Source organism: Hylobates moloch, unplaced genomic scaffold (assembly GCF_009828535.3).
Source record: "Hylobates moloch isolate HMO894 unplaced genomic scaffold, HMol_V3 SCAFFOLD_10, whole genome shotgun sequence".
Classification (NCBI taxonomy): domain Eukaryota; kingdom Metazoa; phylum Chordata; class Mammalia; order Primates; family Hylobatidae; genus Hylobates; species Hylobates moloch.
In genome coordinates this window covers 95,755,535-95,778,971 of record NW_026652285.1, presented here as the reverse complement: position 1 = coordinate 95,778,971, position 23,437 = coordinate 95,755,535, and the positions used below count along the sequence as shown (strand labels likewise).

The window sequence follows — 23,437 nt, the reverse complement described above, 5'->3', positions numbered from 1 at the left end:
TAGTGGCATGTTAGCAGAATAGCCAAGGGTATTGGCATAGACCTAGTTTCTTCTTGGAGAGAATGATCATGTTAGCTGGCAGCTAGGAAATCCCAAAACACGGCCAGATTCCACAGTGACTGTCCTTTCATTCAAGCGGTCTCAATTTAGCTCAAGAGACATTTATGCAGCCCCTCTTCTGTGCCGTGTCTGGTAGCAGGTGCCAGGTCATGTCTGGTCGATGGTGCTTCTCCTGTTTGATAAATGAAGACCTTCCTCCTCAAGCCTCACAAACAATGCTTTGTGTGCAGACCTCAGAGTGACATGAGGGATGCATCCAGAAGGTATTTTCTATCCTTCTTGGTGGTGGGATGGTCAGGAAGGAGAAGGGAAAGGTGACAGCAATGACAGTTCCAGACAGAGGCTCAGGTGGCTTGTAAATGAAGTTACACCCATACACAGGGGCAGTGAAGTAGAGCAGTTAGAATGTGACACCCCTACTTCCTGCTTACTTGATCGTGGGCAAGGTAATTGACCTCTGAGTCTCTATTTTCTCACCTGTAAACTGAGGATAATGGCTGTGTCTCCCTTATGGGATCACTGGGAGGATCCAGTGAGATAATGCCTATCAGATGCCCAGCACAGTTCCTGCACATAAAGAGCTCAACAAAGGTCAGCAATCCTTGCTGGTTTTACTTCTTTAGTGGCCTTCAAGCTGTTTCCATTGTTAAGCTGATGGCTTTGAAACTGTGTTTTAGGAGCTCTTGGGTTCCCAGGATCATCATCCTCATGTCCTAGGGAAAGACAGTTTCAACACAATTGGTTTGTGCCTGCCTCGTTTTCTCCTGGTCTGCAATGCAGAGGCACAGTACCAGGCTTGGGAGTGACACTTCTGTAGAATTTGACAATTGTACTTCCAAACCCCTGCTTGACCACTTCCCTGCTGTGCTAACTACAGCCATGATACTTCATCTTTCTGTATCTTACTTTCTTCCTAAGAGCTGAGTCCTGTATACGGACAGCATATCCCAGTGTCTGGCATGTGGTGGGGACACAATATACATTCCTTTCTGCAACAGAGTTCTGAAAGCTTTCTGTGTACGTGGCACCATGTTTATACTAGGAGCTCTGTATAAAAATGGCAAATGTGATATAATCTTCACCTTCACAGGGTTGTGTGTAGACCAGATGCAGAAAAATGTAAAGTAATTGTAGTGAATTTGGGATGCTGTAGTCTCTGGAAGGAGAGATGCTGACCCTAGCCTTGAGAATAATGCTTCTCAGAGGAAGAGAATGCCCACACTGAAACTTAGCAGATAAATGTAAGAATTAGGTAAACCAGGGAACAGAGAGCAGCATCTGCAAAGACATAGGTGTAGGCAAAGGGGGCTTTCTAGGAGATATGAGTAGTTCAGCCTCTGATAGGAGCATGAGCTGAGGTAGGCAGGCCAGGCCCAGCCCATCCGGGGCCTTGGAGGCTGCAGTAAAGAGTTTGAACTTTATAGGGCAATGGAGAGCCATTGAAGGGTGTAAATAGAGGAGGGACATGGTCAGGCCTTCTCCTTCTGGGCCATTAGAAACACAGTCCTTCCGTATAAAATGCTTGGAAACCACTTAACCATGTTAATAAAGTAAATTGATATTTGCAAAGATCAAGGTAATTCTTAAGGAAATTACACATCAAAAACATGTACATAAAATTCAGATGGGTCAGTGTCCCAAACCTGAGCTTCTACATGGTTTCTTTGCTACCAAGCTGTGACAGAGGTGTTTGTGGTGATGGCTTTCTTCAAAGTATTAGCACCATTTTTACTAGATTGTGTCTTTTCTTCTCTGTTTTCAAGTACTTTTTATGAATTAGTTATTCTTTCTACACCTCAGTTTAAGGATAAGAATGTATTTTATGTACTATGTGGTAGTGCAAGGCAGTAGGAGCAGGGGGAGTGTGACCCAGGGACCAGTTGGTGGGCCCCCAGCTGCTTCTCCCCTCTAATGCAATTTCAAGAGGTGTGTGATGGGTGCATGGGGAGCTCCTGGCATTCTGCTGATTTCACCATCTTTTACCTAGGGATGCTTAGCCATGGGTCCCTAGAAGCCTGGTTTTGCAAATATACAAGTGCTTAAAACATCACTGAGCTGCCATTCAGCGGACAGCATCCAGGTGCCAAATCAAAGCTCATCTTGGTCTCTGGGATCCAGAGGCCACATTTGTCTGTGTCTACAACGAGGTTCCCAATTTAACTATGAAGCTTTTACACAAAATAATAGGATTCATTTATTTACAGGCAAGGGGAAAGTAATGGGGATTTTTTTCCTTTGCATTTCAAAGAACTGGAATTTCTGTCAATTGACTTGGCACTATTTTAACTAGTTTTTTCTTTTCATTTTTCCCCTGGCATAGAAAGTCTTTCATGCTTTGTTCCTTTCTCTTTGTTTGATATTTATTTTTAAACAGAGTAAAGAAGAGTGTTTCTTGTTTACCATTGTATCATTTTGCTTCTTTGTATGACTCCACATGTAGATAGAAGTAAGATGTAGTTCACATTTGTTAATGCTGCAATTGATGCAAAATTCTGAGCCATAGTTACATCCAGGTATAAATGGTGGCTTGTATATGTGTCCTCACAAGAATAGAGATGTTCCATGTGACATTTGTTAGTGCCAAGTGATCATATTCTTGCTTTATTAAAAAACAGCCTGGGCAACACAGTGAGACCTCATCTCTACGTAAAATTAAAAAAAACAAAAACAAAAAAACAACAACAAAAAAAACTAGCCAGGTGTGGTGACACACAGCTATAGTTCCAGCTACTCGGATGGCTGAGGCAAGAGGATCACTCAAGCCAAGCCCAGGAGTTCGAGGCTGCAGTGAGCCATAATTGTGCCACTGTACTCCAGCCTGGGTGACAAAGACCCTGTCTCAAAATAAAATGAAATAAAAAGTGATATTTGCATGAAAAATCTCACCTGATAGTTTCATTCATAGGCTCATGGCAAGAAAGGGAAGGGGTTGGAGGAGACTTTAACATCTTTTGAGTACTTGCCAACCACTGTGCTGAGGACTTGACCTGTTTTCATGTTTGAGCATTCCTCAGACACTCTCTGCGAAGTAGGAGATATTCACACTTGCAGATGGGGAAGCTGAGGCTCTGAGAGGTAAAATACAATTGGCCCTCTGCATCCACAGGTTCCGTGTCCACAGATTCATCCAACCACAGATCAAAAATATTTGGAAAAAAATATATGAAAGAATATAAATTAAAAAGCCAATATGGTATTGGCTATTTTTGTATAATATTTGTGTAATTGTTGTATAATAGTTGTTATATACAGTATCACAACTATTTAACATTTACATTGTATTAGGTATTGTAAGTAATCTAGAGACAATTTAAAGCATACAGGAGTATGTGCATTGGTTATATGCAAACATTATACCCTTTGGTATCAGAGACTTGAGCATCTGCAGATGTTGGTATCCACAGGGGCCCTGGAACCAATCCCCCTCAGATACTGAGGGACGACTGTAATTTGTACCCAGGCCTTCAGCTGCAAGGGGTTTATCAGCACCTCTGATCTGCGTACCCTCCCATCAGGCCATGTGGATTATGCCTGTGCCACCCTAGTCCTGGGCAGAGTCCCCACCTGTCCTGCGCTTTTCCTTCTCAGTGCTGTGTGCTGGGGATTGTGGTGAGGAGGGGAAGGGAGGGCTACAGCTGGCGGCCCCATATTCCTCCAGAGACAAGCTCTGAGTATACTTTGACTGGAACCTGGTTACTTGGCCTCGTCAAGTCTCCACTCTTACCTGTAAAATTAAATTGATATTATCCATATAAAAGACTTGTGAGAATTAACTGATATAGCTTATTCAATTAAATCAAATATGAAGAGCTTTTTAAAAATACTATGCCAAACATTCATCTTCCTAGTTAGTAGTATAAAAATAAGAGGCAAAGTTTAAGTCAGTGAAACCCTGAATGGAGATTGCTTTATTTTGTAAAGAAAAAGGTAATTCAACAGTGGCTCGGCCCTGAAATTTCCTTAGCATGCTATGTGTTCTCATGCACAGTCATCACTTATGAGTCTCATACCATCCAGAAGGTTCCTACTGCAAACACAGCAGGCTCTGCTCACCTTAGGCCTCGAGGAAGGCCCTGGATTGAGCGGATAGATTTCCCTTAGAAGTTGTCTCCTCTTCACAGTAAGCATTTGCTTTTAAAATGAGTATGAATCTCAAATGCCACTTATCCTAATGTTGGAATTAGTTAATATAAAACAATTTAAAGCTCCAGTAGTAATTTATGTAATCAAAGGGAACAAGTACTTCTGGCTAAGTATCTCTTGCAGCCAGTACGTTTTCAGTCTAACTTGTCATGATGGAAACATTCTCACGTGAGAGGGAATAGCCCTCTGTTACAGATGAGAAAAACTCAGTAATGATGAGGAGAATCCCAGTAAAAAATGTGAAACCATCATTGATGCTTTTGTTTTTGTATTTTCCTATCATCATTTATGTCATTATATATAGGTTGCATTTAGCAATGTTAAAACTGACTTCAGAGAAAACTTAAAAGTTTATAAATTGTTACCAAGAGAAGCTTGAATAAGTCAAATTCCTGCCAGATTGAGGTAAGGAGCAGTGGGCAGTGAGCAGGGGGGCTGTGTAACAGAGAGCTCATGGGCACTGGAGGCATATGGACCTGGGTTCATATTCTAGTTTCACCACTACTAGGTCACTTTAAACAAGCACTTTTTTTTTTTTTTTTTTTTTTTTTTATGATGGATTCTTGCTTTGTTGCCCAGGCTAGAGTGCAGTGGTGCCATCTCAGCTCACTGCATCCTCCGCCTCCTGGATTCAAGCGATTCTCCTGCCTCAGCGTCCCAAGTAGCTGGGACTACAGGTGTGCACCACCACACCTGGCCTAAACAAACTCCTTTGTTTAAATCAGAAATCAGTTTCTCAGAGGAAAAGGGTATGGTTACTACATCACACAGTTTGACCACTTTGCACAAAACTGCACTTTTGCTATCCTCTTAAAAGATTCCTGTTGGAAACACCTGTACATAATAATCTTGACCATTGAATGAGGGTCTACTAATGTGCATGCCACTTTGGCCATGTAATTTCTAATTGCCACCACTTTGAGAGAGGTGCCCCTGTTTTGCAGATGGGTGTGTTAAGGTGCCTCTTTGAGCCCCATACTCCTCACTGGTAAAATAGGTAGTTGCCCCATTTTATAGGAGTTTTCAATGAGGAATAAATAAGAAGGTACATGAAAACACTCAGACTGGTGTCTGACACATGGTGGGTGCCAAATAAATGGAAGTGATTATCAATATTATATAGGTGTAAAATTGATATCTTTCCCTTACAAAGAAACTAAAAGACTTATCTACCTAAGATTGACTCTGCCCTCCATTTTCAGCCTCTGTTTTTATTTTTCTAATGAGTGGCTTTTTCAAAACTGACATTAGCTTAAACTTACTTTTTAACTGAGCCCGGCCACGTGGGACTGTTGACTTCATAAACTCCTTGCAAGTGATTGGGGCGGGGCCATTGTGGGAGCTCAGAGACCAGCAGTGTGATGATTGAAGAGCCGTACCCTTGGCCTAGACAAATCCCACTTGAAATCTGGGCACATGTGGTTTTGTTTAACACCATGCTCAGCCGACTCATGGTATGGGTTTGTGACCATCAGACATTTGTTGTTGATATGTGAGGTCACCACAGTAGGGGTGTTTGTCAACCAAATTAAACTTCCTCTTAATGACCTAAAATAATTGATTTGGAAGGCCATTAAATGGGCCAGGGCAATGTGTAAGCAAGCTGAAAACCGGCATTTTCTGCACAAATTAATGCATGTTCTTGTTCTGTTTGTTCGTGTTTTGCTTTTGTTGGGGAGAATGTGGCTGGACCATGGGCTTTTTGAGCAGTCAGTGAACCTGAGTTTGAATCCCAGCTCTGCCATTTATCTCTCTGTAATTTGGACAAGTCGCTGAGTTTCTGTGGGTGTGTGCCTTAATATCCCCATCAGCAAAATGAGGACACCTGCCATAAAGTGATGAGAATTAGAAATAATATGACCGAAGTGCCATGAACATTGCTAGGCCATCACCCTCTGGTAGCTATTATTATAAATAAAATATTTCCAATAGGCATCTCAAGAAGATAGCTCAGCAGTCGTTTTGTACAAAGTGGTCAAACTATGATGTAGTAACCATGCGTTTTTCCCCCCTGCTAAACTAATTTCTCCACACACTACTCTCTGTACTAAAGTTAAACATCCAGAGAGAAAAGTGTGATTAAAAATGGAGTCCATAGATCTCTCTTTACCTATTGTTTGATTCTCAGCTGATTTCAAGATGAACTTAAAGTTGGATACTTAAGATATATGCCATTTAGGCTACAGAAGAAGTAGGTTTTTTCTTTGGCTATTGGATTCAAACATGTATGATCTAAGTTCAGGCCTTTGCAGGTAAAGCTTGGGACCACCATTCTATATTTGTTTAGAAACAAAGGCATTGGCTGGGGTCTTTTCTGAAGTATGATGAACAGTGGCACTGAAGTTTTGTTTTGTGGTTGGAAGTTAACAACATCCCTGAGAGTGGTTTATGTGTCTTGCCTAAAATCCTTCCCTCCATAAACCCAAATATTGACAAAAGCTAAAAGGTGCAGACTGGAGCTGTGCCTAGACTCCTGACACTTCCTTAGCCAAATATAATGTCTGCTAAACCTTGGTGCCTAGGAGTCCATTGTTTCCAAAGATCCAGTGGTAATAAATTTATATCCTCCCTCTTCAGCATTTAACTGCAAATATTTTGTACTGACCGAATGGGTTAAATTATGAAGCTTGATAAGTACATATGCACACTACCCATCCCTAGCTTTAGAAGAAGGGGGAAAAAAAAAGAAAGAAAGAAAAAGATAGCTATGATTTTTGGATGTCATCCCAATTTTTAAAAATAAGAGAATTTGGACATTTTGGCATATGGGGTTTTTTAAATGAAATTTCATGGAACTGAAAACAGTCAATTTTAGGTTTCCAAAAATTGTTTAGATTTTCGCTGGTATAAATTTGCTGCACATGGTTTTGGGGAAGTTCTGAGAGATGCATTTGGGACTTTGGGGTTGATTTTTTTTTTTTTTTTTGAGATTTGTGATTGAGTTTTAAAAGGTGATTTTCCCCCCTCCCCCAACTCAAAGTATAAATCAGGGGAGATCAGAGTTCCATTTTCTAAGGATACTTTTGGGTAATGACATCATTATGCACTGCTGCACAACTGGACTTGGGACTGACTTATTGAGCCTTGTTTCAGCACCATTTGGACACTGCACAGCATATTCCCCTTCTCTGCCTCAGAGTGATTTTGGCCGTGCCATTAGCAGCAGCTGCTGGTGATAAGCACCGGGAGAGTCACCTGTGTAGGGTCAGGCTTATTGCACATCAAGGTTTGGCAGTGTCGGAAGAGAGGGAAGATGCCCAGGAGGGGGCTCCAGGCCACCTGCCGAGTGAAGATCAAAGGGTTGAAAGGTCAGAGGGCTCAGCTCCCTTAACTGTATCTGTCTGTGCAATAGCTATTTCAGATTGTAAATCTTGGCGATTTCATTAAGTCCTCCTGGCTGCTACTGGGGCATTGAAATAATAAAATTTTATATCTATTGCCTTTCCTGCCTCTGGCAGCCAGGCTGGTACGTTCTCTGCAAGATGGGGGCGTCTTTATGAAAACCTTCCCTGGAATGATCAGAGCAGCATTAATGAAGCCTCGGATTGGGAAGTTGGGGTTCACAGGACCTCATCCTCGGCAGGAGGGAGGAGGTTTATAAATAAAGAAGACCCACACAAACCATTTAGCAGCCTTTTAGATTTATGTAGCACCTCTCTTCTGAAAAGCAGGTCAGCAAAATATTACCTATTGCTAAATGTTTAATCTTACTCAGAAGGAGGGGTGCACTTTCTCACTGCTGCTGCTTATTAAATAGCCCCTGTCTAATGACCGTAGGGCCCATCCTTTTGAATAACCCCAAGAGCAGCTATACAGGTCTCACTTCTCACTCTGCAGACCTTTTGGGTGCTTTTAGAGACATGTCTCCTGAATATGATTTTCTAAATATTTTTCCTAGATCTTAAAGTTGTTAAGGACCGTGAGGGCTCCTTGGCTCTTGGGTAGGACAAATCAAAGTAATGGCTGCCCCTTTACTGCCCATATGTTTAAGACCCCCTGTAGTTTGTTTGAAAAGTTAAGAGATTTTCACAGTGAAGGTGCCATTTCTGAAATTTGAAGTGTTCCTTTTCACCGCAAGATAAGTTCACTCTGATTAAGTCCGTAATTCTCACTAAGCCATGTTTATGGGGGCAATAAACAATGTTTCAGCGTGCTTGTTAAATTGGGTTTCCAACCTCTCCACTCTTTAAAAATTGACATTTCAAATAAAAGGCAGGTGGAGATGGGAGTCGGGCTTTGCGGTGCTTAGTGATGAATGAATGATGGCAAGTGGCAGTTGTGTGGGAGGAATGAGGTCCTATTTTATGATAGAGTGACCCCAAACCATTTGGGGACTAGGGAATCAGCATCCCCTCACACTCCCAGTGAAACTCTTAAATTCAAGTTTTATTGTTTCAATTTGAATGGATGCTATTTTGAACTACTGCCAGACACCTTATGCTCATTATTTAATTTTCATAATGCATCTGTGCTCTGGTAGTGGGGCCCCTATTTTACAGATGATGAAATATAGGCACAGAGAGGTTAAGTAACTTGTCCAAAGTCACACAGCTAATAATTAGGAGGAGCAGGATTCAAATACAGTTATTTCATTGCGTGAAGCAGTTTAGTGTGTACAAAAGAAAACTATTATGCTGGCCCTACTTTTAGGGCTTGCTTGCCACTGTATTTCAGCACTCTGGTAAGTCTATACATGGAGGTCACAGAGACATGTGGAAGTGGCCACTGTCCTCAGTATTTGCTCAGCACCAACTCTGTGCCTGGAAAGTGGAGGAGGCTGCACAACGAGGAGAAAGGCACCAGGCTTTGGGGTCAGGCAGTCCCAAGCTTAAATCTTAACTCTGATACTCTAGGATCTGGGGCAAATTACTGTACCTCTTAGAGCTTCAGGTTGTTCTTCTGTAAAATGTGAATAATAAAGCTCATTTCAAGAGGTTGCTTTGAGGATATTTTAAAATAATATATTCTAAAATATAGGTAAATATAAAATATAGTATGTTCAAAAATTCAACACTGCTTTACAGGTACCAGTGGTAAGCATTACCGCAGTGTATGTGAATAGCATAAGGTTAAAGCAGTTATTTTAAGGGGAAAGTGATAGCACATAGGAAACATCACTAAACAAGTTTTAACTGCAGGCCAAAGAATCTGTTGTTCACTGTGCTTGGCATGGGGTTTAGAGATGACAACTTGAGGCAGGGATAGGAGTAGTCAGGAGGGTTTTCTAGAAGAGCAGGATCTGGTGGGTGGCAGTAACATGGCGAGCTATCTCTGGGCCATGCTTCTCATCTTATGGAGTGCCCTGCCATATCATCACATGTTTGTGCTTTGCAGCTGTGGGGAAAGGTGTTGACACCTTTCTTGTCCTCTTTTTACACATGAGGAAACTGAGTCTGCAGCAGTGGGAAACCTGTTTCAGTTTGAGACAAAACACCAGCAGAGTCAGAGTGTGAGTGGGCTCCCCGCTCCGTTCTGGATGGCGGAGTAGAGGCCAGGCTGGATGGACGTTCTGTGTTGGGGTGGACTTCTAGAACGGATTGCTAGGAGGACTGGCAGAACCCAGCTCCCAGAGGGGGCCCGGCTGGCACTGACCAAGCATCTGCTTGATGTTGGACTCTGTATGAAACATGTGTTCCCAGTGTCTCCCCCAATCTTGTCAACAACCCTGAAGGTAAGGAGCATGACCTCGGCTCACAACAAGGGAAACTGGTGCTAGAGAAGGCTGAGTGCCTTGCCTGAAGCTGCCTAGCTGGTAAGTGAAAAGGCCAGGACCCCAGCCTGGAGACTTTCTGGCCCTGGGCCCAGGACCATGTCGGGGAGAGAATGGGGCTGGTGAGTGAGTGGGAATGGTCCACTGGTCTGCTGCATACTACTGTGCCCTTTCTCAGATCTACCCACAGCCCATCCACAAGGAGAGGCGGGGAGCCCCTTGAGTTCAGAGATCATGGTTTAATCGTCTCTATGTCCCTAAGACCTAACGTAAAGTTGACATGAATGACGGCTCTATACGTGATGTACCAAATGAGTGAGTGAATGAACACCCAGTGGATCGATGGCCAGGAAAGGGGCCATTAGAGCAAGAGCCCCTTTGCTGACCTGGCTTGAGAATCCCTGGACTTGTTAATGAGAGTCAGTGCCTGTTACCTTGTGAGGGGTGGATTTGGCCTGACCTGGGAGGTGCTTACACCACTTCCCTCCTCTGCCAAGCTTCTGTTTCTGTTTAAAGCACACTGGGAAATTCCAGCGGTGTTTTCAGGGCTCCTCTGAACTGTCAGGCTTAGATTTTTAATTTTGTGGAGCAGGAAGGAGCAAATCAGTGACTCCTGGCTCCAAAGAAAAGCCACTACGTTCATCAACTGCTTGGCAGCTCGGTGACCTCTGGGGCCTGAGGAAGGGAAGGAAAATGTCACTCTTCCCTCTGTGTGTATCCGAGATTTCAGGAGGGAATAAAGAGTTTAGAATACCTGAACGTTTGCCTTTCCTTTCCTGTCCTATCCACTTTCCCTCTTATTTCTCTTTCCTTTCCTCCTAGGAGGCCACCAGCTTCCCATGCTGTTCTTTGTTATGTACTCATATATATGCGCATGCATTTGGGCACATTTTGTGCATGCTGTGTAGTGGAAAGAACACTGGCTCATGGAACCCAGATTCAGATCCTTTCTCTGATGCATCCAGTTGTACGAACACGGGCAAATTATTTAATCTCTAGCATTGTTTCCTCATCCATCAAATGGGTATAATTCTGTAGGAAAGTCTCCCCTCCCTGGGAATTTTAGTGGAGTCTCCGCCAGGCATCAAAATACTTAAGGGCTTGATTCATCTGGTATGCCTAACAAAGGTCTGTTATATTAGTTGCTCAGTATGTTTGTTGATTAAAACAATGTGTCAGAGCAAATAATGCCATGCCTTGGGTAGAACAAAGGTATTGCTGTTCATCTCAATGCCTAGAGCCAGTGTTTCTTAGCCACGTGACTTCCGATGAGTTATTTTACCTCTCTGACCCTCAGTTTCCATCCCTCTCCACATGGACTTCATGGGGATTACATTAAATGATACTTGTAAAGAGTTGGGCTGTGGGAGAAACACAACAGCTAGTGGCTGTAATTTTGTTGTGTGTGTGTCAGTAAGATGATGGATGCAGAGCATGTCACACAGTTCCTGATACACACAGGCCTCTGTAATATTGGCTGTGGCTTGGACTGATATGTAGCCATAGGAGTGCAGTTGGAGAAGAGAGGCATGTGCTAGTCCATTCTCACACGACTATAAAGAACTACTTAAGACTGGGCAATTTATAAAGAGGTTTAATTGGCTCAGGGTTCTGCAGGCTGTACAGGAAGCATGACCAGGGAGGCCCCAGGAAACTTACAATCATGGTAGAAGGCGATGGGGGAAGCTGGCACATCCCACATGGCCAGCAGGAGGAAGAGAGAGAGAGAGGAATGCTATACACTTTCAAACAACCAGATCTTGGGAGAACTCACTCACCATCACAAGAACAGCAAGGGAGAAATCAGCCCCCACGATCCAGTCACCTCCCACCAGGCTCCTCCTCCAACACGGAGTTACTATAGGGCGTGAGATGTGGGTGGGAACACAGAGCCACACCGTATCAAGGCACCTGCTTGGAACCCAGCAACAGTCATTTAGAATAAAGTTTTGATTAACAAGCTACTAAGATGTAATTTTTTGTTTAATTTTAGCCATATTCTCTCCCTTTAAAAAAAAAGCTCCCAAGAAGTCATACTTACAGGGGACATATAGTATAATGTCAGGAGCCACATCAAGTGTGCCCCTCTCACAGACGGATCAACTTAGACTTAGTTTGAACAAATGCAAAGCATGTTGTGGGCATGATAGTAAACACATGAGGACACCGTGCCCTCTCAGAGCAAAGTGTCTTTGCAGGAAGCCAGCCTAGACCCTTCCCCTTTGCTTGGAGGTCCCATTACTGCTCTCAGAGGTGCTGCCTTGGGCGCTGTCTTGGCCATGAGAGTAGATGATGCTTACTGGCTTTGGGCGTCACCCCAGAAGAGAATTTTTTACTTAATCCTCTCACAACCCTATGTAACAAGTTGTTATAGACCCATTTTATGGATAAAGAAATTGAGGTTCAGCTAGGATTAAATAATTTACCCTGGGTCCTGTAACTAGGAATTGAGGAAGATAAAATCCCAAGCCCAATCTACCTGACTCCTCCCTCCTCAGGACTGCAAAGACGTCTCAGAAGGACCCCAAAAATGTTGCACCTTTGCCCTTCCCTGGAGGGAGGCAGTGCAGACTGAGAAGCAGTGTGTGTCCTGGAGCTGTCTGCCTTCACAAACACATTTTCTAATAGTGAAATAGAATCTCAATTGAGTCACTTTTATTATAGAATTATTGCTATCTTGATTTTTTATAATAATAACTAATACCTAGTGCTTCTGATATACCAGACACTATCCTAGGTATTACACATATATTAACTCATTTAATTGCCAAAATAATCTGGTGAAGTCCGTATTTTTTTTTTTTTTTGGTAAACATTTTCTTGAAGTGTGGGGGACAGATGCACCCATCCTTAATGTACAGTTAAAGGCAGGCACAGTGGGGCATAGTGGCATGCACCTGTAGTGCCAGCTGCTCAGGAGGCTGAGGCGGGAGGATCACTTGAGCCCAGGAGTTCAAGTCCAGCCTGGGCAACACAGCAACACCTCATCTCTCAAAATAAAAGAAACCCAAACCAACACAGAAACTCACTAAATGTACAGCTAGTTGAGTTTTTACAAGGTGGACATATACATGTAACCACCACCCAGAAATTGAAACAAAATATTACCAGCCCCCCAGAAACTCCTCTTGTACCCTATTCTAGTCAGTTTCCCCCCAGCCCAAGGATGACCACTGTCCTGGATGTCAGTGCTGTTTTCATCTCATTATACAGATAGGGAAACTGAGGTACAGGACGTCTAAATAATTTGCCCAAGGTAGTACAGTTTTAATTGGCAGAGTTAGGATTCAGACTCAGGCAGTCTGGCTCCAGAGAATGCACTTTTATATGAGACATAGCCAAGAAAAGAACAATCGCTTGGTGGTAGTTTAATTTTTAATAGCATGAGAGTATAATAGTAGAGACTTATTCGCATTTTCCTTTGTTCTGAAAATCAGCTGTTTAAATCCTTAGTCTTAGAACTCTAATCCATTTTATTGACATAACTTGCAAATTGCAAGGATGGAAACTTGCCTTTAATAGCCCCACATTTATTGATCACTAATTGCAATCAGACATTGTGTTAAAATCTTCATACCTAGTATCTCACTAAATACTCGCAACACAGCTGTGCAGTACTATCCCCATTTTATTGATAAGAAAACTGAGGCTCAGAAGTGAAGAACTTGCTGATGTTTACACAGTACAGAAGCAGGGCTTGAATCTGGCTGTCTTGTTCCAGACCCACAGTCTTAATCGCTGTGTTAACTCCTATCTGGCTTTCTGTGTCCACTGTGAATTAATTCTACACTAATTAATCATGCTAATTTTACATGATTGTTATCATTACCATCATTATTATTATTCCCATTGCACTTCCTTGAGCAGACTTTGATTTGCTTTTGTTGAGCTGACATTGTCCATTCGGGCTTACATTGACATCTGCTGCGAGGCAGACCTCCCAGTAGAGTGGATCTAGCCACAGTCGTTTCTCATTCCCCAGTTAATGAGCACTTGCCTTGTGTCAGGCACTGTGCTGGACACTGGAGACAAATAAGACACAGCTCTGCCCTGGAGATGGTCCTGGTCTAAGGACAGCAGAAAAGATTCACTCAGTGCTGGCCTGTTTACTGTATGCATGTCACCTCCGTGAACCACACAACCTCCATCCTAGAGAGGGTGTCCTGTCTTGCTGCACAGCTGTTGGACGAGCAGAGGCAGAACTGAGCCCCTGCTCCTCAATGTCTAGCCCCACGCTCCCAACCCAGCTGAGTGCTGCATGCTCCTGGCCACTCTTCAGATCCCCTGGGTGACATTGCCAGTGCACACCCTTGCCCTTCATCTTGTGGCTTGCTTCTAAGTACTACCTTTTGTCACTAGCTGCCCAATTCCCTCCCTGCACAGGTAGGACACTCCCCGCACCAATCTGTGTGGGCAGCTGGTGTGGTTTTAATTAGTGTAGCTGATATTATTTTATATTTTAAGGAGGAAATCCCATTGTTTTCATACAACCAACTCTAGAAAGTAAGGCTCAATACCATCTTGGCTACAGGAAAGACACAAAAGATAGAGTGTTTATCAAACAGACCCCCTCCTTTGTATAGGGAAGTCTATCAGAATCTCTAGGGACATTGGCTTTTTATGTTTATCCTAAGAGGGCATGAATTGAAAAAGTTAAAAATCCTGGACTAGATGAAAAAGGAAGGGGACAGGGAGCCAAACACAGCCACAGATCAGAATGTACACTGGGCGGTGGCCCTGGGGAGAATCGCCTTGTAGCATGGCATTCATTCACCATTGTTCGCACACTCTTACCTCGTATGGTTAGCTATGATTTTATTCTGTGTTCTGTAGAGAGTGCTAATGTGTTTATCAACTTCATTGAGGTATAACTGATCACAGCCCATCCACTTAAAGTATATGGTTCAATGAATGCCTTCATTGGGGTATATTTATCACAACCCATCCATTTAAAGTATATGGTTCAATGCATTTTGACAGTTTTATACAATCATGAAACCAACACAATAAAGATATAGGATATTTTCATCACCCGCAAAAGATCATTTGTTTTTATTTAACAAACACTTACCTTGCACTTCCCATGTGCCAGGCACTACTCCAAGTACTTTAAAATATTAACCCATTGAATCCTCACAAATCTGTGAGGTAGGTACGGTTATCATCCCCCATTTATCAAGGAGGAAACTGAGGCACAGAAAGATTAAGTGACATGCCCAAGTTGGCACAGCTGGTGGATGGTAGAGATTAATTAGAACCCAGACTGGCTTTGGATCTTATGTTCTTCACCTCTGGGCTCTGCTGCCGCTCATTCATTCATTCACGAATTGTCTGCTCTTGGGCAAATATTGGAGTAGGAGCTGAGAGTAGAGAAATGTGATTCCCATCCCCCAAAAGCCTGTAGACTAGGGAAGGAATCAGATACCTACCTAAGTAACTCGCAGTCAACATGTTATTCTAATTGTGCAATAAACCGTAGGGGAGCACAGGTCATGGGAGGCTTGCCGCTGCCTCAGTCTCTCCAGCCAGGCATGGCTGAGGTCTAGGAACCATCCAAGGATAGGGGACAGGCAAGCAAGAGAACTGATGAGCACCTGTTAGGGCTATTCTGGGAATTATGCTGAATCTTTTACATACATTAGTTTATCAAAGCCTCACACAACTCTGTGAGATAGGTGGTGTTATGATCTCCATTCTACAGATGAAAACCTGGAGGATTTATGCAGTCAAGTCAGTTGCCTACAGTAAGCCCCCTGGTGGGGGACAACAAGCCAGAGGTGAAATACTAGAGCTGGTGTCCTCTCAGCTGCCCCTGACCACTCCCCATACTACGGGTTTTCCCCTCTCTGGCCTGAAAGGCAGGGGTCAAGTTCAGACTGTGACAAAGCAGAAAGAGGAAGACATTCTTCATTAACAATATATATGGGAAAGTGCCATTTTGTGTGTGTGTGTTTCTCTATGTAAGAAATGCCATTTGGAAAGCCAGTGTGCATGTCAGTTTTTTGTTTTTTTTTTTTTTTTTTCATTCTGAGAAAAAGCCTATAGAGTCTGGTAGGGGGAAGGGTTTGCAGCTGGCAGGAGCTTTGGCATATGCTGTAACTAAAAAGAGAGGGAATGTGTTGGTGGGACAAGCTACCGGAGAGCTGTCTCGGTGTGCCGCAGTACTAGTAAGTGTTTTAATTGGGTAGGGTTTTTGGAGGACTATTTTGACATCTGCTCGTGTCTTTGCTGATTTTTCTTCACTTATAGTAGGAAACACAAGCTGTGGATAAAATGACTTTAAAATAATTGGAAGTAAAGATATCTCTCTCAAAGTCGAATTTGAGAGGGACACTTTTTAAGAAGTGGAAACTAAATTCCACTTCTAGGAATGCATCCTAAAGCACAAAGCTTTATGCCTACAGATTTCATGACGATATTATATACAGTAATTTCTTCAAAACTGGAAATAACATCCCACAAAAGGGGCTTGGTTGAGTTTGTTTCCATGTAGTAGGACACTCTGTCACAGTTAGTAATGATCCACACAAAGTTTTTAATGAAGTGGATCACTGCTTATATCAGAATCAGTGAGAAAATCAGAAGTGTTAAGAATTATTTCAACTGGCCGAACGCAGTGGCTCACACCTGTCATCCCAGCACTTTGGGAGGCCGAGATGGGTGGATCACAAGATCAGGAGATCAAGACCACTTTGGCCAACATGGTGAAACCCCGTCTCTAGTAAAAATAAAAAAATTAGCTGGGTGTGGTAGCGCGTGCCTGTAATCCCAGCTACTCGGGAGGCGGAGGCATAAGAATAGCTTGAACCCAGGAGGCAGAGGTTGCAGTGAGCCAAGATCATGCCACTGCACTGCAGCCTGGCAACAGAGCAAGACTCCATCTTAAAAAAAAAAAAAAAAAAAAAAAGAATTATTTCAACTTTGCTTTAACACGTAGGAAAGGGAGAATACAGAAGGAATTAGACCAAAATGTTGTCTCCAAATGGAGGGACTGGGGTAACTAATTTTCTTCTTTAAACTTTTCTGTCTTTCCCCCTTTTTTTTTTTTTTGAGATGGAGTTTCACTCTTGTCACCCAGGCTGGAGTGCAGTGGTGCGATCTCAGCTCTCTGCAACCTCCGCCTCTCAGGTCCAAGTGATTCTCCTGCCTCAGCCTCCCAAATAGCTAGGATTACAGGCACCCGCCACCACACCCGGCTAATTTTTTGTATTTTTAGTAGAGACAGGGTTTTGCCATGTTGGCCAGGCTGGTCTCCAACTCCTGACCTCAGGTGATCCACCCGCCTCAGCCTCCCAAAGTGCCAAGATTACAAGCGTGAGCCATCGTGCCCGGCCTTTCCCATTTTTTAATAGTAGGCATCTATAATTTTTTTTTTTTTTTTTTTTTTGAGACAGAGTTTCACTCTTGTTGTCCAAGCTGGAGTGCTAGAGTGCTGGAGTGCAATGGTGCGATCTCAGCTCTCTGCAACCTCTGCCTCCCAGGTTCAAGTGATTCTTCTGCCTCAGCCTCCCGAGTAGCTGGGATTACAGGCATGCACCACCATGCCCAGCTAATTTTGTATTTTTAGTAGAGATGGGGTTTCTCCATGTTGGTCAGGCTGGTCTCAAACTCCCCACCTCGGGTGATCCACTCACCCCGGCCTCCCAAAGTGCTGGGATTACAGGCGTGAGCCACCATGCCCATCCTATTTTTTATGATAAAAAGGAAAGTAGTATTTTATGTAAGAGAAAGCAGACTCTGAGCATGTTGATATAACTGTGTGTCCTGAACAGTTAGGTACTCATTCTGATGTCTGAGTGATCGGATTAGGGCTGTCTTCAGAAGAAAGTCAGCTTTGGGGTCAGACTGTGTAGGGAGACCCCCTGAAACTATTGCCACAGAACAAAAGATGAAATGCTCCTGATTATTGTAAATACAAAATTGCACACAGGATTGTGTAAAGACAATGCCAGATTGGACTGCCAGAATGAGCCAACAGCGCATGATGTGCTTCCCCCTGCAGAGAGCCTATGAATGGATGTGCAGTCAGGGAGGTTTCACATCACCAAGATGTTCATAGCTCTGGGAATGGAATGCAACCCTTGTGGAGGGCCTATAAACGGACACATGGGGGGCACCTGTCCATATGGATAAGATAGGTCTATAAATGCCCTCATCTTGCCATGGCTCTTCTAGGCCTCTTTAGGGTTAGAGCATACTCCCTTCTGAGAATTTCTGGTCTAACCGGTTGTCTAGCTTCACGTCCTGTTTCCACGGATTGTTTGTAACCAGCTTTTGTTGCAATTGTTACTGCTGATTAATATCTTGCTAATTATAGGTTATGGAAGGATTGTGTTTCTGTTTTAAGGCTCTGTTAGAAATTACTGACGCACACACTATATCGTAAATTCTTATCTCTGTATACTCTGTATACTGAGCCACTCAGTTATGCTCTGTACTTCTACATACAAATGTTATGTTAAAGAATTACTTCATCCCCATGTGACCATCTCACCTCATAATCAAATGACCCTAAATCCCTCACTAACCTACCCCCACCCTCACTAAACTTAATAATAAATGCTGGTATATCCAGTGCATTGTTGGCACCATGGGACCAGAAGGCAGTGACCGCCCTGGACACAGCTTTCACTATCTCGTGTGTGTCTATTATTTCTCAACCTGCCGATCCACCTGGGAACAAAGAGAGAGCCCCGTTGCGTTGTGGGCTGCTGGCCAGATCCCGCAATAAGACTGTGTTCAAAAGTTGACTGCCGCTCCCTAGCTCTGACTTTGGGCAGCTTGTTTGACCTCTCTGCGCCCCCATTTGGTTCCCACACGGAGATGCTAGTGTCCCTGACTGACGGCATGGTTAAGATGAGAGGCGCTGGCACCTGGCGACGGTCTGGCTTCCTTCTCATCCTTGCTTCCCGTCCCCACCCCCAGTTTGAGTTTTTCTTGCCTTTCTTCATATCCCTGGTTGCCTTGATCCCTTGGGGGACCGGGCACTGTCCAGCGAGCTGGGCTCCAATTCTTTCCTTGGGAACAGTGAGCTTCAGGAAGGCCCTTGAGTCCACGCCAGCCCTTTTGGAAGAGGCCTTGCCACCAGGAGGGCAGCATTGTCCTTCAAGAGGAAACTGTGCCGCCCCAGCTCCTGCCTGGAGCCTGGTGCTTGGGGCATTTTGGTTACTAAGGGGACCCTGGCCTGCTAAGTTAGAAAAAGGGGCCAGGTTTTTTCCTATTCTTCAGCCTGCTGCCATTGTTGAAAAAGTAAACACTCCACACAGCTTAACCGGCAAGTCCTCCAGCCAGGAGTGGGAAGAAATCAAAAGCCTATTCCAGCCCAGCCGTGGAGAGCCTACAAGGGCTGGTCTGTGCTACTGGGGCCCAATGGGAACACAGAAACAAGGCCTGATTCTGGTCCAGAATCAACATCCCATTCATGGGGCCATTCAGCCCTGGAGGCTTCTCTCCAATGGCCATCATCTCCTGCTCCTTTCTCTTTGGGGCTATTTGGAAGGTCAGATGAGGCAAAGTAGTTGATTCTGGGGTGCACAGCCCTCTGCTCTGTCCTGTCCTGGAGGCATCACGTCCTCCAGGATGTTGTGAGTCCTTCTCTGATTCTGTTTCCTGTGACTGTGCGCAGCCTTTGAAGTGAGAGACCATGCAAGAAGGGGCCCCAAGGATTTTTGCCCTCGGGCCATTGCCACTACAGCCTTCCAGACTGGCTGTGGCTATTGCGTGTATTATAAAGTAGTAATAATAGCCACTATTTATTACATCCTACTGTGTGGACAGCATTATGGGTGTGTTTGCTGTCATCACAGCAGCCCTGGGGGAAGTGAGAGAAGTAGGGTGGCCACAGTTAACATTTTAATTTTACAGAGGAAGCCAATTAGTAGACACATAACCTTGGGCGAGCTACTTCTTGGAGCCTCAGTTACTCATCTCTGAAATGGGGATAATGATATCACCTCCAGCCCCGTTGATGGAATGAAAGCATCTGTGTGGCAGTGCTGTGTGAGCCTGAAGTGTGACATCATTGAAAAAGAGGGCCGTTTATGCTATTTTTGTACCTTCCTGCTAGCACACTGCTGGGCATTTAACCTGTTGGGTTGCAGAGTGAGGCAGCTAGGGAGTCCTGGACAATCCCCTGTGAATCTCAGCATTCTCATGTGTAAAATAGAGATTGTGCTTCATATAACAAAAGCGCTGTAAAATACGAACTCGTTTTTTGTATCATTAGGTTGGTGCAAAAGTACACTCTTTGCCATTACTTTGGTAAAAACTGCAATTACTTTTGCACCAACCTAATTCGATCAAAGTTCTCCATTCGCTGATATCTTTTTACCCTATAAATAAGGCAGCAGGTAATAATGGGTATTGGGGTTTGGAGGAAAGAATAAACTCCTGCATCGGCAATTGTGTCCTTCCTCTGTGGTTCTCAGCCCATAGTAAGCACTTAGTAAACTATGTTTAGGAATTGATGGATAGGTTTGTGGACGAGCCCCAGAGGCCTGTAGAAGTTAGTGGATAGCAGAAGGAGTTGGAGGCTCTGATGGTGTTAAGTGGAAAGGTTCCAGGATTCTGCTGCCTGGGAGTGTTTTTTCAACCCTACGAGGCTTGTGACCAGCGTGGCTCCACCCTCCTGCTGGGAAGAATCTTGAAATATTTACTTAGGTACCATGTTCTGCCCTACAGGCTGGAGTTTAAGAGAGTGAATGTCAACCAGTATTAGTGTGCACTTACCAGGTGCCAGTCATGTTGTCAGGGGCTGGTTATTTTGCAGTGGTGAGCCACAGATGAGCCCCTGAAGGAGCCCACACCCCAGCAGGGGAGGCAGGCAGGCAGAGAGGTGCCGGGGCTCAGAGTGACAAGGGCTGTGCAGAGGTCAGTCTCCCTGTAGGTGTCTGACGATGAGGAGGTGGATGGTGCAGTGCAGAGAGCATGGCCTGGGAAGGCAGCCAGGCACGTGGTTGCCTCTGCCTCTTACCTCAGTGCTCTGAGCCTCATCTTCCTCAAGTTTCGAACATTGAGGGCAATAACATCCACTTCACAGGGGTTGATAAGAATTAAATGAAATAAGGTTAGTAAAGCACAGAGCAAGAGCTAGGAAGCTTCTAGTATATGCTGCTTGTCCATTTCCAGGGCATTGGAAACTGGAGCTTGAGCAGCCATTGGATGTCTGCCTCTGTTGCCAGCCTACACCATGCTCTGAGGTGAATTAGGAAAAGGCATCTGCCCCCGTTCCCCGACTAGTGCTACTCGGCAGGCACTTGAGTTGGCAGATTTCAGTCCTAGCTTAGGTGGTTGGCATCTGAGGAATGCATACCTGCACAGCCACATGCAGCGTGCTCAGAGGTTGACCAGTAATGGAATTGATCCTTTATATGCAGTGACCACAGATCCCATCGTGTGCCTGTTGCCCTGGTGTAAGATGAGGTCTTTCACATCCAAATGTATCCCAGTTTAGACAGCAAATGATAGGATCTTTCTACGCAAAATAAAATAAAGACAATAGTTCTAATGCCTCTGACTCAAAACGAATACGCTTGATACGTGATGGGGAAGGAGGATTGAATGGGACCGGGAGTGGAGGGTAGGCAGGAGAAACACAAAGATGGATCTTAGTAGTGGATAAGTAGTGTGATTAAAAATTTAAAACTCAGACTACACCCTGTCTTGGACTCACATAGGCTATGGGGAATTGCTGCCAGATTGGGGGCAGGATTCTTTTTTTCTCCATATTGTCCGTTCATCCCGTCTCCTATCACCAAGCATGAAAACCTTGTAGGCATGAGTTTCCCTCATCTTTTCTATCACGGTGCCAATAGAATAATGGCTTATGGCCAGAGCTTCTGAGCCATTACTAGCTGCATATCTGTGGAAAATGGAGCCAAATTGAAAGTGTGACCTTCCTACTTGGTATTTAAGGGAAGTGTTAACAGTAGGCCACACACAATATTCCATACCCAAGAATGACAGGATCCAAAAGAGAGATGGGCAAGTAGGCTTTGTTAAATTAGGGGGCTGGATTGAACAGGAATATCATAAGAACATAGCCGTATATCAGCATTCCTGGGGCCAGAGCTTTTGACCACAGCGTCTGTTAAATATATAGGGGAAAAATGATGATGGGGTGTAATGATTCCTCTTACTTTCTGGCTATGTGACCTGGGGTATGTTACTGAGCCTCTGTGAACCCCTTTCACTCCTGGGACTTGGGGATAATCATGCAAGCTCACAAAGATTTTATGAGAGTTCAGTGAGCTAACAAATGTGAACCTCCTACCATTGGGCCTGCTGCAGAGTAAGACTTTGTCAAATGTCACTTTTCTTTTCTATGCCTCTTCCCCAGAGAAGGCAGGGGAAGTGTGTCTTGATGGCACCTCAATGACCTTCTCTTCTGGATTTTTTTCTTCTTGCAGAAAGTCAGAAACATGGCCCTGGATGATGTCGTGATCCTGAATGTGGACACCAACACCCTGGAAACCCCCTTCGATGACCTCCAGAGCCTCCCAAACGACGTGGTAGGTCATGAGCTTGTGAGGGTCTAACTTCTGTGAGCTCCTGCAAAGGAAATGAATGTGACTTTGGGGAATGGGGAAGGAGGGGAAATAGCCAGGGTTTTCCTGTGACCTGAGAACTGCAGTTTGTTTCTCCATTGAAACTTTTGTCTCAGTGTAGAAAGTTAGAAGGTGGCCAGGCATGGTGGCTCACACCTGTAATCCCAGCACTTTGGGAGGCCGAGGCGGGTGGATCACCTGAGGTCAGGAGTTCGAGACCAGCCTGGGCAACATGGTGAAACTCTGTTTCTACTAAAAATACAAAAATTAGCCGGGCATAGTGGTGCATGCCTGTAATCCCAGCTACTCGGGAGCTGAGGCAGGAGAATCACTTGAACCCAGGAGGTGAAGGTTGCATTGAGCTGAGATTGTGCCACTGCACTCCAGCCTGGGTGACAGAGCGAGACTCCATCTCAAAAAAATAAAAAAGAAAGGGCCGGGCACAGTGGCTCACGCCTGTAATCCCAGCACTTTGGAAGGCCAAGGCGGGCAGATCATAAGATCAGTAAAGTGAGACCATCCTGGCTAACATGGTGAAACACAGTCTCTACTAAAAATACAAAAATTAACTGAGTGTGGTGGCATGTGCCTGTAGTCCTAGCTACTCAGGAGGCTGAGGCAGGAGAATTGCTTGAACCCAGGAGGCAGAGGTTGCAGTGAGCTGAGATCGCGCCACTGCACTCCAGTCTGGGCGACAGAGCAAGACTCCATCTCAAAAAAAACCAAAAACAAACAAAAAGAAAAAAAGAAAGTTAGAAGGTGGTTTATTTCTTGAGTCTATTTTGACTTGAACTTTCATCAGAAAGACTGTGAAGTGACCTTAGTGTCTAGACCTCTCCTCTTCCTGTGGGAGTCTGAGGGTCTCACCACCTCTTCCCAGCACATTGCCACCTCTAGAGATCAGGGCAGCTCCCTCCAAGTAACACCACAGAAGGCAGCTGGTGGGGTTTTCAGTGTGAACAATTTGGGGTACTTCAAA

At 44.3% G+C, this 23,437-nt stretch overlaps 1 protein-coding gene across 10 annotated transcripts in view; it reads left to right on the top strand.

The window, feature by feature from the left end:
• The window catches only part of DENND1A (DENN domain containing 1A), a 551,140-nt gene that overhangs the window by 326,581 nt on the left and 201,122 nt on the right, over positions 1–23,437 (top strand). For all 10 annotated transcript variants that reach the window (XM_058445765.1, XM_058445767.1, XM_058445766.1 and 7 more), the window contains one exon: positions 22,321–22,422. In XM_058445765.1, coding sequence (XP_058301748.1) covers positions 22,321–22,422 — 102 coding nt within the window. The remainder of the gene's footprint in view (positions 1–22,320; positions 22,423–23,437) is intronic.